The sequence below is a fragment of the Cornus florida genome, unplaced genomic scaffold, assembly GCF_030987335.1.
Source record: "Cornus florida cultivar Cherokee Brave unplaced genomic scaffold, ASM3098733v1 CherokeeBrave_3.0.0_Hap2_Chr04, whole genome shotgun sequence".
NCBI lineage: Eukaryota > Viridiplantae > Streptophyta > Magnoliopsida > Cornales > Cornaceae > Cornus > Cornus florida.
In genome coordinates, this window is record NW_026775574.1 from 5,044,195 (window position 1) to 5,061,653 (window position 17,459).

The 17,459-nt window shown below is 35.7% G+C and overlaps 1 protein-coding gene across 5 annotated transcripts; it reads left to right on the forward strand.

Annotated features, from left to right (window-relative positions):
- Positions 1-461: 461 nt before the first annotated feature.
- LOC132302578 (uncharacterized) lies at positions 462-12,014 on the forward strand. 5 transcript variants are annotated; one of them, XM_059799483.1, is made up of 11 exons: positions 463-837; positions 1,051-1,128; positions 3,194-3,865; positions 3,977-4,079; positions 8,442-8,542; positions 8,703-8,877; positions 10,497-10,667; positions 10,762-10,862; positions 10,995-11,125; positions 11,445-11,503; positions 11,590-12,014. In XM_059799483.1, the coding sequence occupies exons 1-9, from the start codon at positions 544-546 to the stop codon at positions 11,052-11,054; spliced, it is 1,755 nt and encodes a 584-aa protein (XP_059655466.1). In that variant the 5' UTR covers positions 463-543; the 3' UTR covers positions 11,055-11,125; positions 11,445-11,503; positions 11,590-12,014. The 5 variants fall into 5 exon arrangements, with proteins under 5 accessions (XP_059655468.1, XP_059655466.1, XP_059655467.1 ...); XM_059799484.1 differs by having other exon boundaries at positions 11,449-11,503; XM_059799485.1 differs by having other exon boundaries at positions 462-837; positions 8,451-8,542; positions 11,445-12,014.
- The last annotated feature ends 5,445 nt before the right edge of the window (positions 12,015-17,459 follow it).

Here is a 17,459-nt window from a genome sequence, read left to right on the forward strand (position 1 = left end):
AGAAAACTTCTGAATTCCTAATCTTACCCAAATCAGAGAGCTCATACCTTCTCTCCCTCTGAAGTCTAACCCTATTCCCTTTAAAATTTTGTAACTTTTTAATCTTTCGATCCCCAATTCCCTCTTGTTTAATATTAGCCCCCATTAACAATTAATGGATTCGCCCTTATATATATATATATATTATAAAGCAGAAACGTGGAAACAAACAAAGATTAAACCTAAATTGAGATCAAGGTTGAATGAAGCATCTGCAAATTAAATACTTTGGTTTTAATTTGAGTCAAAGATGTTAAAATAGTGAAGTTCGTCAATTCTTCTTACATTGCTATGATGTTGAGTCGGAAAACTAAAGTTGGACTCACATGAACTTTCAAAACAAAAAAAAAGTTGGACTCACATAAGATGTTGACGTGGATGATAGAAGAAGCAGCACGAAAGCTATTTTAAACCCATTTCTTTTAATTCCCGCAACTACTAGGACTACCATCTATATGCTTTATCAAAAGAGAGGAGAGAGAAAGTAGAGAGAAGAGAAGAGTTATGGTAATGTTGATTAGGTCCGACATTCGTTCGGCGCTTTACGTTGCGCCGTCCACTTTCCGTCACCCCCACCTCTCACTCCCACGCGGATTCGCCGCCGTCTTCCTGCCTCCGTCGCCGCCGAGGCTGACGGAGAAGTTCAGAGCTTTCTCCGAAAGTGGATTTAAAGGTGTCGTCGAGAAGGTACCGAACAAGCCTTCGATATGTACGGCCGACGAGCTTCATTACGTCTCCGTCTCCAGCTCCAGCTCCGATTGGAGGCTTGCCCTCTGGCGATACACTCCTAGCCCTCAGGTTCTCTCTCTCTCGCACTTCTCTCTTACATAGATCCACATACTTGTATGTATGTATACATATGCACACACAAATGTGTACTTGAGTGTGTAATTTATGGGAAAAAATATTTTGATTGTACTAATTTTGAACAAATGAATGTGTGCTCGAGTATGTAATTTATGGATAAAATTATTATAATTGTACTAATTTTGATTGAATGTTTAATTATAGGCTCCTCCGAGAAATCATCCCCTGTTGCTTTTGTCGGGTGTGGGAACTAATGCCATTGGATATGATCTCTCTCCCGAGGTTAGTTTACTTCTCTCTCCATATGTATATTTGCATCTATATAATTATATATACACACACATGTAGTCCTGATAAATGCTAGTTAGGCATAATGGGAAGAAGACTTTGGAACATTGTATGAGTAACTTATCAAATTATTCATCAAATCAATTCTTCAAATACCGAAATCGAAAGGCAATAGTGATACGTGGGGACTCCTCTGTATTGTTGATTAACATATCGAAATCTGGTCTGCTATTTCGTAGTTAGCTTTTAAATTGTATGATGATTTACTTTTTTGATACATATGTTTTCCTCTCTGCATATTAAGGGCATACGCATGTATGCATTTGATTACTCTTCTGCATTTTGTTTAACTGTTGTGCCTTGATGGACATGTCAAAGCATCTTTTTTCACTCATATTTAGTGAACAAGAGAGAAGAAAAAGGGGCAACTTGTTTTTTGTGGAACTTGAATTGTAGAGGTGTGTAATTTTCAATTTTCCACATGACTTCATCTTGCTCTTGAAAACATTTTTTTTGGATAAATCTTGCTCTTAGAAAACTTCAGAGTTCAACTTTTGATAGGTCTGATAAAATCCTATGACTAGGCCCAAAAAAACAAAACGACATCATCGTAGGTCTTTCATAGGATTACACGGCCTCAAATTGAAGCCTACATTAGAATACCTGTAAAGCTTCCCCAAGCTGTTCTCTAGTGCTCTGAATAGTGTCTTAACTAAAAGAAGCCGTCCATTGATCTCGAGAATGGTGGCACATCTTTTTGTTGCATTCTTCTTTTTGATGCATAAGCTTCATTTGTATACGTGATTCTCCAATGTGCCTCATTTTCTTCCGTTACTTTCCAAAAGCCTCCTCATTACATAATCTAAATTCTAACGTGCCACATGGGTCCATCAGAAGTGTACTATCTGTCCCTTTTATTTGGAAAAGCTTCTGCTATCCCATTTGGAGTTTGCTATAAACTTATCTAGTGAACTTGAAAATAGATTTTCTTTCAATAACAAAAATCCCTACAATGACTGTAAATTGCCAACGAGTAGTTCATAGGATAACTGGTTTTGTATGTTATCTCCTAATTGTTGTTTGACTGAAAACTGCTACCACTTAGGTTGTAGAAGAACTGTATTGAGCACTATTTCCTAATTGTCATCTTGCATGTCACAACATGATATTTCCAGCATAAAAAATTGTAAATGTGTTATATTTGTCTGGATTAATATGTGGGTCAATTATATATTACTCCATAGTCAATGGTATACTATGGCATTAAATTGTAACGTTGGCTGTAAAATTGATTTTCCCTATTGGGTTGCTAACGATTGATCTTTGTAGTCCTTGAGTAATAATACACAGAACTGAAGTTTGAATGAACTATATTTCTTTCATTCATACTTCTACATAATTATTCCTCATTCATATGCAATATTTCTGGAACTTGTCAATACACACACACCCACGCACATAATTTTAAATATTTTAATGTTGTTTTTCACTTTTTCTTATATATATATATATATTGCTTTTGAATAGCTTTGTATGTGTCTATATATGTCTTATTAAGGGTTTGATTAATTATTTCAACACTTTCCAACACGTGATGTCCAAGCTAATCTTTGAAAATATCGAGATTCTGGTAACAGTCGTGTATTTCCTTACTTTTAATTATGCATGTTCATGTTTGATCAAACTTGGAAATTGTAACGATGTGATAGGATTGAGCTCGGAGAAGCTCAATCTTGCAAATGTAAAGGTCAAACAGGAGATAACACCAATACATAGATGCAGTATGTCCTCAGAATACAAACTATGTTTTAGCATGTTCAGCTTGTTAAAGATAAATGACTAACTTGTAAAGATAATTAAGTCATATTCAGCTGGGTGACTTTTAATAGTTGACTTAAAGTTCTTGTCATGATGACCAGATCTATTCCAATTCTTTTCATAGATCTTCTTGGCCCGTGGTTCATCAATTGTTTCATTCCAATTCTCAATTATAGCTTGTGAGATGCTTGCCTGTTGGGGCGTAGTTGTACTATTTGTTTTTGACTATATATGTTTTCAGTCTTCATTCGCCCGCTACATGTGTAGCCAAGGATTTGACACTTGGATTCTTGAAGTCCGAGGTGCTGGATTGAGCATGCAAGGAAATGGTTCCAAAGATATTGAGCAGTCTGCCCGTGCAATATCTGGGCAGATGGAAGCTGCTGCTGAAACTGCTACTTATGGAGCTTTTACTGAACAACAACAGCCAAACAATGGCGCCACTGCCTCAGCGGTATCTCAAGTTGTCAAAGGGGATCCGACAAGGATCCCAACACTATGGGATGAATCGAAACTGGTGATAAAATTGACAGAAACTTTTATGCGTCTGGCAGAAAGACTCTCTGGCTTTCTCAGTGAAGGTCAATTAAGGATTATATCTGCTAAATTATTTGATCAAATTTCGAGACTGTTAGAGGATTCTGTTTTATATGATCGTTTTAATGAGATAAGGGGAAAGCTTTCTAGATTGTTGGAAGCAAGGCAAAACTCTGCTGCTGCTAGCCAAATCAGAGATTTGAGTCAAAAGCTTGTAAATATTATTGAAGAAGGTCAACGTTCTGTTTCACCTCAGTTGTCTGATCTGCAAGAGCGTTTTTCAACAACAATAGAAGATTTCCAGAAACAGCTGGACTTCATTGTCAAGTATGATTGGGACTTTGATCATTACTTAGAAGAGGACATTCCTGCTGTGGTGAGGTGACATTTATCCATGCTGGGAAAAAAAAAAATTCTTTTATGTTACATAAACTGGTTGTACCCACCCTTCAAGTAATGTATTCATATCTTCAGTTTTTCATTACAGAGTGAATATATAATATCCCAAAGCAAACCAAAGGATGGCAAATTGCTTGCAATTGGACATTCCATGGGAGGCATCTTGCTGTATGCAATGCTGTCAAGATGTGGTAAGATGGCTTCATTCCCCTATTAGATAATGACATCACTTTCTATGTTTCATGATTCTGTGATTGTTTTTATTGATGACAGATAACATATATAGTTTGTTGTGCCTTTCAAAACAGATATTTGTTCAGTAAGATTTGAGAATTTTATTTTTCTCATTCTGGAAGTGTATGCTAGCTTCCTTGAGTTACTTAATTGATTGGTAGTATACTATGTCTGAAATCCGCTTTTTTTTCCCTGTCCAATTTATTATTAGAATTGCTATAACCAGTTTCGGACCTGACAATTCATCTTTTTTTCCCCCTTCCTATATCATTATTTGTTTTCTGATTGGTAGACAAATCTAGGAAAGGAGAACCAAAGGGCTGCAATCAACTCTCTCTCCCTCTCTCCCCTAAACATGCCCTTGCCTCGAAATACGTACTAGAAGACTAATTGGATAGGTCTAAGCCTCTATGGTCTTACCACACATTACTGTCAGTACATTACACTATTCCATACAAAAGCCCGTGCTCACATTCAGCAGCACCAATCAGCAGAAGATAAAACAACAACTAGATTAAAAACTAGAGTCAAAACTTCTGATAGATTGGCAGCAAAAATATTGACTTTTTTAGCACTAAGAATAAGAGGTGCATCTAAATGGTGGTGTGGCATCTAATCTAGCTCTGATGGATGCACTTGAGAAAAGAATAAAAAACAAAAAGAACTTGTTTTATGCAACCCATGAACATGTGATGTATGACCTTTTCCAATTCAAAATTGGTGACTACTTTGCCAATTCAAAAATGGTGACTTCACCCCTCTAAATAACCGGCTATTACATTCTCACTATATTTTTGAGTTGCACAGGTGAAAGTCCAAGACTTCTTATTTGCCTAGATGTTGGGTTCTACCCTTACCTTACTATTTCGGGCTGGTTACATTAGTTTGCAATTTAGTTGTGTGTTGAAAACCTGAACGCATATCTTTGATTTGATCGGAGTGCATCATATCTTCTTTGGCTATCTTGATGCGCAATCTTTATGGTTTTCCTTCTCTTTCCATTAATCAGCTTGATTGTAGGTGTTGTCATTGATCTTCATTACACATCACCTGGCCATCTTAACCAAAGTTTCTCATCCTATATTCATGAAGGACACACTTTTTTTTCCTTTCAAGTATATTTCACTAAAGACCCTAGAAAACAGGGATGTAATATATTTACACATGAAGTATATAAAAGCTGTGCACAAGATCAAGAGCAAAGGCTCATATTTTGTAAAATATATAAAATGATCTATTAATATGGGATAGTACTCTACATTCTAGATGTACATTTTTTTTTTCCTAAATGGATTTTATATTAAAAGAAAGTACAAGAGTGCAATAGAGGGAAGGGGGCATACCTCTAAACTTAGCCATGGAAATGGACTCCAGATGTACATTATTCTCAAAAGACTATGCTTCAATGCAGGAATTTGCATCTCAACCACTTCAGAGAAGTCCTATGTTTTCTTTATTTATTTATTTTTAGTTTTTTATTTTTCCCATTCAAATATACCACATATGACAGAGCGCCATGTCCTGCACCTTGAAAAGTATTCGGTGCCGCGGTAGTACCGAGAATGTAGTACCCGGCCAATATGTTAGTTGCTATTTCCTATTATCAAGGGAAACAATGAATATTCATTAGCCGGGCGTACAACATAGTAGGTACCCCCGGGGTATTCAATATTTGAGAGAGAGATGTGCTTGCTGAGAACATTTAATATAGGATTAGTGATGGAGCAGCTGTTAAATTATCTGATGACCCTTGGTGTGATGGTTCTACTCTGAAACAGAAGTTTGGCCACAGGTCAAATGTAATTATAGCCTCCATATTTGCAGCCATGTTAGAATGCTACATTTAGGATCTTTCTTGGACCATTTTGGTTACTTTTCACCTGCCTGAATCTTTTATCCCTCCATGAAAGCTACCCCCTGAAGCAACTCAAGTAATTCTCTCACTAAATCCAACTCCTAGTCCTGAAAAGCTCTCCTGAAAGTGGGGTTTCAAACCGCTCCATGCATATGGTAATAAACTTTGTTTTCATAATTCCCTTATCCATCTCATCTTGTAAAGATTTGGAAATCATTCCTTCAAAGACACTTTCCCTCACCGGACATCCTACCAGAATTGACATCCATACCATTGTCCACCATAAAGTAAAGTACTTTTTTAGAGAATAGTTTTTTATTTTATTTTATCTTTTTTTCTTATTTTTTATTGAGAACTGGATACTGAAGATGAAGAGATACCAAAAGGTCAACATTTCCGCTAGTTATGCTCAATTTTTTTTTTTTTTTTTTTTGATAAGTAAGTTATGCTCAATTATTCACAATGAAAAAGAAATTGGAGAGGATGTTAATCATAGAATCAAGACGAGATGGGTTAAATGAGTGCATTTAAAATATTGTGTGATTATCATATTCCTTTACAATTGAAAGGTAATTTTTATAAAGCAGCTATAAGACTGGACATTCTTAATGGAACAGAATGTTGGACAGTTAAGCAGCTAAGCACAAAGTGAATGTAGCAGAAATGTGAATATTAAGATGGATGCGCGGCAAGACAAGAAATGATAGAATTAGAGTTGAGCACATTCATAAGAAGGTGAAAAAGCACCCATTGCAAATAAAATGAGAGAAATCTATTAACATGGTTTGGGCATGTGCAAAGAGGTCTACTAAATGCATCTGTTAGTAAGAGCGTCATGATTCACATTGAGTATAATACTTGGGAAAGGGGAAGACCAAAGTAAATGGGAAAGATACGATAACTTGTGCTTTGACTGATGCTATGACCTTAAATAGAGTAGAATGGAAAAATAGGTCTCCTGTAGCTGACCTCAAGAAGTTGGAAAAAGGATTTGTTTGTTGTTGCTTGTTGTCTTTTGAGAATTAAAAAGTATAATACAGCTGAAAAATCGTTTGGTTGACAGTTTTTGAATTTTTTTTACAAAACTAAGTTAAAAAAATGTCTTTTTTTTTTTTTTTTTGGGGTCAACAATGGTGGTGTCGAGCCTCTTAGAGCACCCCCATAGTACGTCACCACAGACATGTAGTCCCCTCTGTCCCACATGCACTAGGCAATTACCAGGAAATTCCTGGGGTGGCCCTAAGTGGATTGGAAAAGAAAAATGCCATGCTTTAGAGAAGAATCTTTTGGTAGTTCTCATAAAAACAACTTTCTATCTTTAGGGTTCAATTCATTTGAGCAACAATTTTTTGAAAGTTGTTCTATGAAAACTGAATTAAACAAGGTTTTTTTCATAGACCAGTCTTTTAGTTTTTTCTGAAGACAGTTTTTTGTTTTCAGAGTTGATTTTATTTGTTTGATAGTTTTCTGAAAATTGAGTAAATAAAATGTCTAATTGCAAAGAAGTCTTTTTTGAGAACTATTTTCTGAGAACTAAACCAAACAAGCGCTTAGAGATCTCTTCCTATCCTTCATAAAACTCTTCCAAAGACCTGCCTCATAAGAGATACCCTCCTCTCTGGGCACCCACCCACCCAAAGGAACCCCCTACAGTCGCACCACTATCTTATGCCACAAATTCTTCCTCTCCAGAGCAAAACTCTGCTTCTACTCAACGACGTCGACTGTTGGCCAAAGGGCACACTTTATGTCTGAACAACTAAATCAAACTCTTCATTATGCCCTCTTCCGAAAGGCTCTATGTTCAAGCCTCTTTTTGGACAATGTCTGAAATGCAAAAATGAACATAAAGTAAACTGGGAGGCTCGATAATATACTCTTAATAAAGTTAACCTACCCCTTTTGGTAAAGACTACCTACCACTTGCATCCACAAACTTCCTTCGAAACCTTTAAGAAATGTATCCCAAACTGCTTTAGCCTTGAATGAGGAGCCCCCTAATTCCTAAATAGGAGGTTGAAAGCTAGCACACCTTACAACCATTATTTTGCTAAAGCTTAGTTTTGTTATTAATACGTAGCAAATATTGGGAATGGATGTTGACTTTGGCAACACTACACAGTATTTTGGTAAGGGCTATGGCATCACTTAGATAAAACCATTGTTCCATCCTTAACGATAAACTGGTGCAGCTTTAGTAGGATCACATTCAACTATGGTAAACTGGCAAATTATATTGCCTGTAATGTCCTGATTTCATCAATGATGCCTTGCCTTTACATAATATAATCCTACTATTTTGTAGAAAAAATGGTCAGCTGTTACAATTAGTTTTGCTACTATCAGAATTGAAATTGAGATGTTTGTAAAATATGTTTATTTAAAATTCCATTTCAGTTTTTTCATTTCATAGTTTCTTTCTTATAATTGTGATTTTCTGTATTAACATATTGGATCTTTGAAGCTTATGAAGGAAGAGACCATAGATTGGCAGCTGTTGTTACTTTGGCATCATCACTTGACTACACATCTTCAGATTCATCACTCAAACTGCTCCTTCCCCTTGTAAGTCGATGAAAATCTAGTTTTCTGGATCTTCTCTTTGTACTCTACCTCAATAATTTTATTCGTAAGTGACTTATCAAAAAATTATATAATATTATACTTGAATGTATTAAGTTGAAGCCTTTTTTATGAAAGTAATTCTAAAGCTATTATGATGCAGGCTGATCCTGCTCAGGCTCTGAATGTGCCTGTTGTTCCTTTAGGGGCATTGTTGGCAGCATCTTATCCTCTTTCAACAAGTCCTCCTTATGTCTTGTCCTGGCTTAATAATCTGATATCAGCTGAGAACATGATGCAACCAGAGTTGTTGAAGAAGCTTGTCCTTAACAACTTCTGTAAGTACAGATATTCCTCTGCCTTATGAATGAATTGCAAAATTATGGTGGTGGTGATTCACTTGTGCCACAATTTGGAATGCATGGACGTATGCCTTTTGAAGTATATCCTTGATTTTGCTTTGGGATATATCAGTATTTTGACTTTCATAATGAATTTTGAAGGTAATAATAGTGGGGAACCTCGAGTCTTATGTTGCGAATTCGGTGGCACATAAAATAATATTAGTTATCTTGATCATATGAAGGGACTAAAAACATGCTTGTCCAACAAAAAAACAAAAAAATAATAAAGGAAAAATTAAAGCATTGTGCTTATTTCTATACAAGTAATAAGTTGTGGAGATATTTGGAGTTGCTGTTGCACCAATAATCTTGATATCAATGTCTGGAGTCCTACTATGGAAAATGTTGGGATAGATTGATTTAACAAAAAATAATATATTAAATCACAATGACATCAATTTGACTTTGTGTTACTGAAATTAGCCGTGAATACTATTTCTTCTTCTTTTTCTTTCTTTTTTCTTGTTTAAAACTTTTATTAAGGTGGTTCCAAAAGGTTAGAAATAAAACTAACAATTAAATTCTGAGAAGATCTTTTTTACTTGAAAAAACTTATGGAAGGGTTTATTTATCACCAAATAATAATAATAAGAAAAGGAGAAATAGAGAGGTACCCTCTGGACTGCTCATTGATACAGAATGCTAGGCAGTTGGCAGTTGCAAAACAAGTTTATAGAATGTTATTGGATTGAGGATGGTCAGTAGAGTGGTGTAGGTATCTGACTTCCATGCTACACGTGTTGCCAAGGCAATGTAACTCACCCTGCCACAGGTGCAGAGTTGGCAACCTACTTGGACTGGCACATTCAGCATAGTCCATGAATCATCCTTGAACTTGGCGGGCATCTTTCAGAGGAATGGCGTGAAGTCTTTCTCCATGAATTGAATATTCAAAGATCATGGTTTGTCAACTGCCATGTCGTCGAGGTTACTGGTCAGATGGAGGTATATTACTGCATATCGCAAAAGAAGCTGGACTGCAACAATTCCTGACCTTGTGATCCATCCTGCGCCTGCCTTTACCTGCATATATATCAATATTTTTATTTCTCAGTCTTTGGACTGCAAGATATCCTTGGCAAGCTCATCTCTAAAAGGACTTTCTTTCCCAACAGGCATAAACTCCACAACAGTTGTTATCTCTGTGCTTTCTACAGGTCTTGGGTTATCTTTAACAAAATTATCCAATATGTCTTCATCAGCTTGTCATCTTATTCCTCCTTTACAGGGTTTTTGGGCCTAAACACTGGTGAAGTGTTATTACCCTTATTCTTTCTTTCTTTTGTTTCCTTTTTTTTGAAAAAAAAAAAAAGGAAAAGAAAAATCAGGGCCCTTATAGTTGGTATGTGTACAGAAGGATGACAAGAGGCCTTCATTACATAGATGATTTTTATTATTATCTTTTTTTTTTTTATGTTTTCCTAGCATAAAGATCCTGTTGGAGATCTTGGTTGCTATTCTGTTTTCTGTATCAGATATTTTTCATGCGACTTCCCTTCTCCCTCCTTTCTTTCACTTTTTACTGACAGTCATAGTTCAATCAAAACTGACAGGTACTATACCCGCTAAACTTCTCTTGCAACTGACAACTGCTTTCCGAGAGGGCGGACTTCGTGATAGAAGTGGTAAATTTTTGTACAAGGATCATATGCATAAAGGCAAAGTCCCTGTCTTAGCAATTGCAGGAGACAGGGACCTAATTTGCCCACCTGAAGCCGTATATGGTACGTTTCAAGTAAAGATAACCTCGTATGCACCATTTGGCAGAGTTTGATTTGTTTATTTTAATTTACATTTCTTGCTTGTTACCTAAAACAGAAACTGCAAAGCTCATTCCTGAGCACTTGGTCACCTATAAAGTATTTGGAGAACCTGATGGTCCACATTATGCTCATTATGATTTGGTAGGAGGACGTTTGGTATGTGTGCATATTCCTAATTTTTCCTTCTACACTGAAATTTCATCCTTGATAACTTGCACTCACTAGGGGAAAAAAAAATCATGCCACTGGTTGTGTAATGGTGTCAATTCTGTTTCTGTTAAAATACAGGCTGCGGACCAAGTATATCCATGTATAATCCAATTTCTAAGTAGTCATGACCTGCCATGACGTGGGGGCATCAGAATTTTGTTACTTGCTATTCATTAGGGCAGCATACTTCATTGTGCAGTGGGCATCAGGTTTCTCTAATCTCTCTCTCTCTCTCTCTATATATATATATATATCTATATATATACACGCATGCGCGTGCGTGCATATGCAAACACACACTTGTGCAAATTCACATCATATTGAATACGAACCTGCTGTTGCTATTATTTTGTTATCGATATTGTGTTGTTACTTGCACTTGTACCCTCACGTTGCTGCTGCAACTGTTATTGTGTTGTTCTTTTTATTTTTTATTATTACTGGTGGCCTGTGAGCCTTTGCAGCATGAATGGCACTTTTTCATTCCTGCTTCTCAACAAATGAATCATTGCCTCTTTTCCTATACAGGAAGGCTGTTGAATGGAGACGCTCTGTCGAATCAAAGAACCCCAAATGCCGAACTAGAAGTAATGCGTCCAAGGGATTATTTTGGTTATATGCAACTAAGCTTTGTTTCCGTGTTCAATTAATTCTCTTTCCCCCCTATACATAGGGAGCATATTTTTTGTTGTCTCTCTCGGATAGCCACAACAGAATCTCAATTACTTTGGAACACACCAGTGCCGGGGGCTTAGAAAAGGACTTTGAGTTTGTTCTGGTACAGCTTGGAGAGCTTATAATTTGAATGGGAAGAAAGCAGGAGCTTCCATCATTCACTGGTAGGAGCTTCAAAAAGGGCTCTGTTTGTTGTATCATTTCAATTCATGCCCTTCGAGCATTCTACTCCTAAACTTTGATAAAAGGATTGTCCTGCGCCCTTGCCAAAACAAGGTGCAGCGACTTAATTTGTTCAGAGTGATATAGCGTGTTAGGGTTTTCATATACATTAACCCTTTACTTTTTATGGTGTACTGTTTTGTTGTTGTAAGACACATTAATTTGTTCTCAATGATATACTGAAGATTAATTTGTTCTTAATGATATGCTCAGTTTCTTGCAAATTAGGTCAGAATATGTCCAATTTCAGTTATTTTCAATTCTCCACAAGTTTGTATAAAGTATTGGGCCTGAAGATTAGCAGTTACAGTCCCAATACTACATATTGAACTTTTGAGGCCGTAGTGACAAAAAAATTACATGATCCAAAGTCAATTTAAATCATAAGACAAAGTTGTATGAACGCTACCAATACCAACATTGAGATGGGTCAATGTTAATGGTAGAAAATGTTTTTCTTTTCTTTTCATTTAGAGATGAAGCCCAACCCTGACAAGCATTGATACAAATTATCTCTTTGGATCATTTTTGCCCATGAAAGAATTCATGGCATTGGTAAGATGTTTAGCCTACATATGGGTCCCCAAATTGTTTAGTTAGATTGACCGAATAAATTAACACCTCTGTTTCAGCTGCCAAACAAATCTCTCTTTGACTTGTCGGATTTTCTCTATCCTTTCTAGGATTATAAATAAACCGAGTTGTTCAGAGCAAGTAAGCTCAATCATTCAATACAACACTCTTTCAAAGTTCAAGGATCCCGATGCCCCTACAATTTCTTGCATCATTGGTGATCATGAAATTCAAAGGTCTCTTTTGGACTTAGGAGCGAGTGTTGAATCTTCTTCCTTACTCAGTGTATGTCTAATTGGGTTTGGGAGAGTTAAAACCCATATCGGTTATCTTATAACTTGCTGATAGGTCCATTAAGAAACCGCGAGATGTTCTCATTAAAGTGGACAAGTTCTACTTTCTGGTAGACTTTGTAGTTCTTGATACGGAATCGGTCCAGAACCCCAAGAGTCACAACCCGTCATTACAAGCCGTCTTTTTCTGGTTATTGCTAATGCAAACATCAATTGTAGGATGGGGGTTATGAAGATCTCTTTTGGGCACATAAAAGTCAAATTGAACATCTTCAATACTACTCCACATCCTCCCGATAAAGATGAGCAATTTCGTGTGAATGTAGTTGACGAATTGGTTGAGGATTCACACCCCATTCTTCCAACAAAATCACCTCCTCCTTTGATCTCAAGTGCTCTTATTCTTCCTCCTCTTGATTCTACTCATAAACTTGAGTTTGGGCACATAAAAGTCAAATTGAACATCTTCAATACTACTCCACATCCTCCCGATAAAGATGAGCAATTTCGTGTGAATGTAGTTGATGAATTGGTTGAGGATTCACACCCCATTCTTCCAACAAAATCACCTCCTCCTTTGATCTCAAGTGCTCTTATTCTTCCTCCTCTTGATTCTACTCATAAACTTGAGCTTAAGCCACCGGATAAGCTTAAATGCGATTTCGTGAGTGTCGATGGAACTCTACCGGTTTCCATTGCTTCATATCTATCAAATTTCCAAGGAAGTAGTCAGTTGAGTGGATTTCAAGGATACATACAAGCCATGTTGAGTGGATTTTAAGGGGTCATTTTTTGTCTTGATTGTTGATGTTTGAGATGTTCGCTAGCTCAAGGAAGGATTTTTATCTTTGCTTTGATTTCATTGAGCAAAGCAACATAGTTGAATATTGGTTCACTATTTAAAGAGTAGTGTTTAGCTTGAATGATTTGTGGGGATCATGTTTACTTGCATAATGTTGAAATAGTGAGTTAACAATTCACATGGAGATGGAGCCAAACCCTGACAAACATTGATACAAATGCATGGCACTTGTGTGCTTTATAGGTTAAGTCATTGACTCTTTGAGAGGAAAATATGATTCCTCTATTATGCAATGAGAATTTATAAAAAGAGAATTTATGAGGGACACTGTAATACGGAATAAAGTGATGATAATGAAATGTATATTACAAAGTAAATAAGATATAAAACCAATTATTATATTTGTGAAAGTCAGCATGAACATTTTCAAACTAATGTCAGTCAACCTTTTTTTCTGGCGGGTGAAATTTCTGAGCTGGATCACCCAAGATATGGGCCCCATATCTTGATGGCCCATTCTAAGTTCAACCTTCTTTGGGGCCCAAGATCTTCCAACAAACCAGCCCATCTCCTTTGTCAATGGGCTATTAGAAATCTCTCTAGTGATCTTGGATGGGACCTCTTGGCCCATTTGGCTTCTCAAAGTCAGAGCCATCAATGTTGATATTTGTCAGGAAAAAAAAAAAAAAAAATTGTTGATCTTTTTGCTTTTTCCTATTTCCTTTGTCTTGTTAGGAGGATAAACATTAAATAAAAAAAATTGTTTCAACGCAATGTATATATATATGCCCCAAAAAAAGCCACTTTTTTTTTTTTTTTTAAATGAAATTAAAAGAATTTGAAGAGTAAAAAAAAAAAAAAAAAAAAAAAAAAACTAAGAGAGAATTTAGGGGATACAATATAATTATATATATATATATATATATATGAAAAAAATTATTACATACATTATAAAGGGCGGGGCCAAGTCAGGAGGCGCGCGTGCCCTCTAAGCTTACATTGGCTTCATCCTTGCTGTGGTATATGAAAATGTATTGAGTGAGTGGGGGCATGAGCATATCATAGTCATTTTTGTTAATTAGATAAATATATTAATGGCATAACATACACGGCCCACCTAATAGCTATTCCCAATCCAATCTTTTGCGTGAATAACTTGATAGCTTCTTAGCTGAGTTGGTTCAATTTTATCCCAATTCAATCTTATCTTGTAAATATTATCTATTTTGTACGTCACGATTCGACTTGCAGATATTGTCTACTACACGCTTACGAGACATCCACAATTCCACACATATCAATTGTTTATTTCTTTGTATTAATTGTAACATAACAAAAAAATAGAACTGGAATCCAAGTGCAAAGATGATGTATATTGTTTATCAATTCCAACAATTACCATATCGTTTGAGGCTTTGTCGCCAACAATCAATCTCAAAGAAATTGGTTCAATTTTATCTCACTTTGGTAACTTTCTTACACCCACTTTGGTAACTTCCTTACACCCTTGCGCCGTGTAGCGGGTGCACCCGGACCGTATGTGTAATACATAATACATGTGCGATAATAAATAATTGGATGTGTCCGTTGTACGATGCAACTCGCACAACAAAAGTTTTTCTCGATAAAGAACAAATGATAATGATGATGATAATGACATGTATATTACAAAGTCAATAATAAGATATGACAATAGAATATACCAAATGAATTTCATGGTTGAAATTTCTGAACTGATCATCGAAGATATGGGCCCAATCTCTTGATGACCCATTCTAGCTTCAACCTTCTTTGAGGCCCAAATTATTCCAACAAACCAGCCCATCTCCTTTGTCAATGGGCTATTAGAAATCTGTCTACTGATCTTGAATGGGACTTCTCGGCCCATTTGGCTTCTCAAAGTCAGAGCCATCATAAAAGAAAAAAAAGTGCATTAATGCAATGTATATATTATGCCCCCAAAAAAGACACTTTGTTTTTTTAAAAGAAAATTAAAAGAATTTGAAGAGAGAGAGAGAGAGGAAAAAAAAAAAAAAAAACTAAGGGAATACTACATAAATTTAATGCCATGAAAGTAAGAACGGGAGCTAGAGCGAAAAGACAAAAATAATAAAATAAAAGAATGTACGTGAAAAGACAAAATTAATAAAATACGATAATGTACGCAAAACATAAGAGCAACACGCCTGTTAAAACGCATGGGTTGACTTAGGTGAGGGATATTGTTCATCCCAATCCAATCTTATCTATGCATACTTAAATGTTTGAGCTGATTGGGACATATAGTCATTTATGAATTTCATAGGAAGTTGAACCAGCAGCTGAGCCTTCTGAGCTCAGTTGTTCAAGTTCCTATCAAATTCATAAACGACACTTAGATTGTTGAGCCTTGCATCACCTGCTTTCATCTTCACGATACTGGCTCTGGAGGTAAGGGTGAGGTTAGGGTTATTAAAGTAATTCAGATTTACAATTTCCAACATAGCCAACTGAGAAAAGGAACAAAATTAGCCTCCACCAAGGTTATTAAAATTGGGATTCTACGCAGAATCGTTTTGAGTTCCGTAGAATTGGAATCGTAAAATTAGATCGGGAATCGTAAGATTCTACCAAATTGTGAAAAAATAATTAACACTAACTTCTTAAATAATAAGATCTGTAAAATATAACCAAAATAAGGCCAAAACATACAATATTACATATCCATGAGTTTACAAATCTCAAATCCTAAAAATATTCTAAAGTCCGAATATAAATAAAAGAGAATGTAGCTCAAAATAACATAGAGTTCTAACTCATCCATCTCCAAAGTTAGAAACTAAAATTACATATCCATAAAGTCATCATTGAACTCTTCATCATCACCATCTTCCTCATTAGTATCATCAACGGGATTTAATGGCTCCACATTTTCATTATCATCAATTGCATAAATTTCCTCAACTATAAAGCATAAAGAAAGAAAGAAAATTAATATAATTTAATAATTTATACAATATTATAATAAAAGTTTAAAGTTAAAGTTCTTACCTATCCTAGTCATCTTTTCTACTTCATCTTATTCATCGGTATCATCTTCTTAAACTTTGTCATCAAGAACCCTCAACTATTTAGTTTTTGTTGGAAGAACCGGATCCTCTTTTCGGTAATCCATTCATCATCGGAAGAGACATCGTCAAAACAAATTGGTTCTATGACGGCTTGTCTTTTCACGTGCCTCCCTTAATTTTATGTTATACATAACAAATACCAAATCATTCAGTTTCTTTTGTTGCAACCGGTTTCTCCTTTTTGAATGCACCTACATATATTGCCAATGAGGTTAAAACTTTAAATTAAACTACAACATTAATAAAATTTTAGAACTATGCATTATTTGGTAATTTACTATCTCAAAGGCACACCAATTCCTTTCACATCCCAAAGAGCTACATGTTAAACTCAATATTCTAATTGCAAACCGCTTTAACTCGGGGCACTCATCACCATATGAATTCCACCATTCAGCTATTATATTAAAAAAATTATAACATTAAAGTTAAAATTGTTTAATTTTCAATTGAAATTTGAATTATGAACAATAATAAATTATCAAATATTAATATTGCATTTTCTAACCTGGAGACTTCTTGTTCCTTGTCAATATTATATTTTCTATGCCAAAGAGCCCTCTTGCAGCTTTGAATGCGTCCATTTGTCAATCAATTTTTACTCTCTCATTAGAATCAGGAACCATTCTTTGGAGACATTTATAAACCCCTATTTTTCACCTCTGCATCTAAACGGAAACTTGGACTATAACGAAATTGGGGATTCAGAAAATATGCTGTCGCGTGCAAGGGTTGATGAAATTGAGATGCCCATCTTGCATCAATAATCTTACAAATAGGTTCACACCTGCAAAATCGTTAATTTAATGTAAGTCTAGTAATTTTCAGTTTAACTATTTAAAAACAATACTATATTCTAAAAAAAAAA

What these genes read in the sequence shown, in the direction of transcription:
- LOC132302578 (XM_059799481.1), top strand. Translation starts at nt 544, where the DNA reads ATGGTAATGTTGATTAGGTCCGACATTCGTTCGGCGCTTTACGTTGCG. An exon ending in GATACACTCCTAGCCCTCAG is followed by an intron (nt 838 to 1,050) that starts GTTCTCTCTCTC and finishes GTTTAATTATAG; the next exon opens with GCTCCTCCGAGAAATCATCC. An exon ending in TCAAACTGCTCCTTCCCCTT is followed by an intron (nt 8,543 to 8,702) that starts GTAAGTCGATGA and finishes ATTATGATGCAG; the next exon opens with GCTGATCCTGCTCAGGCTCT.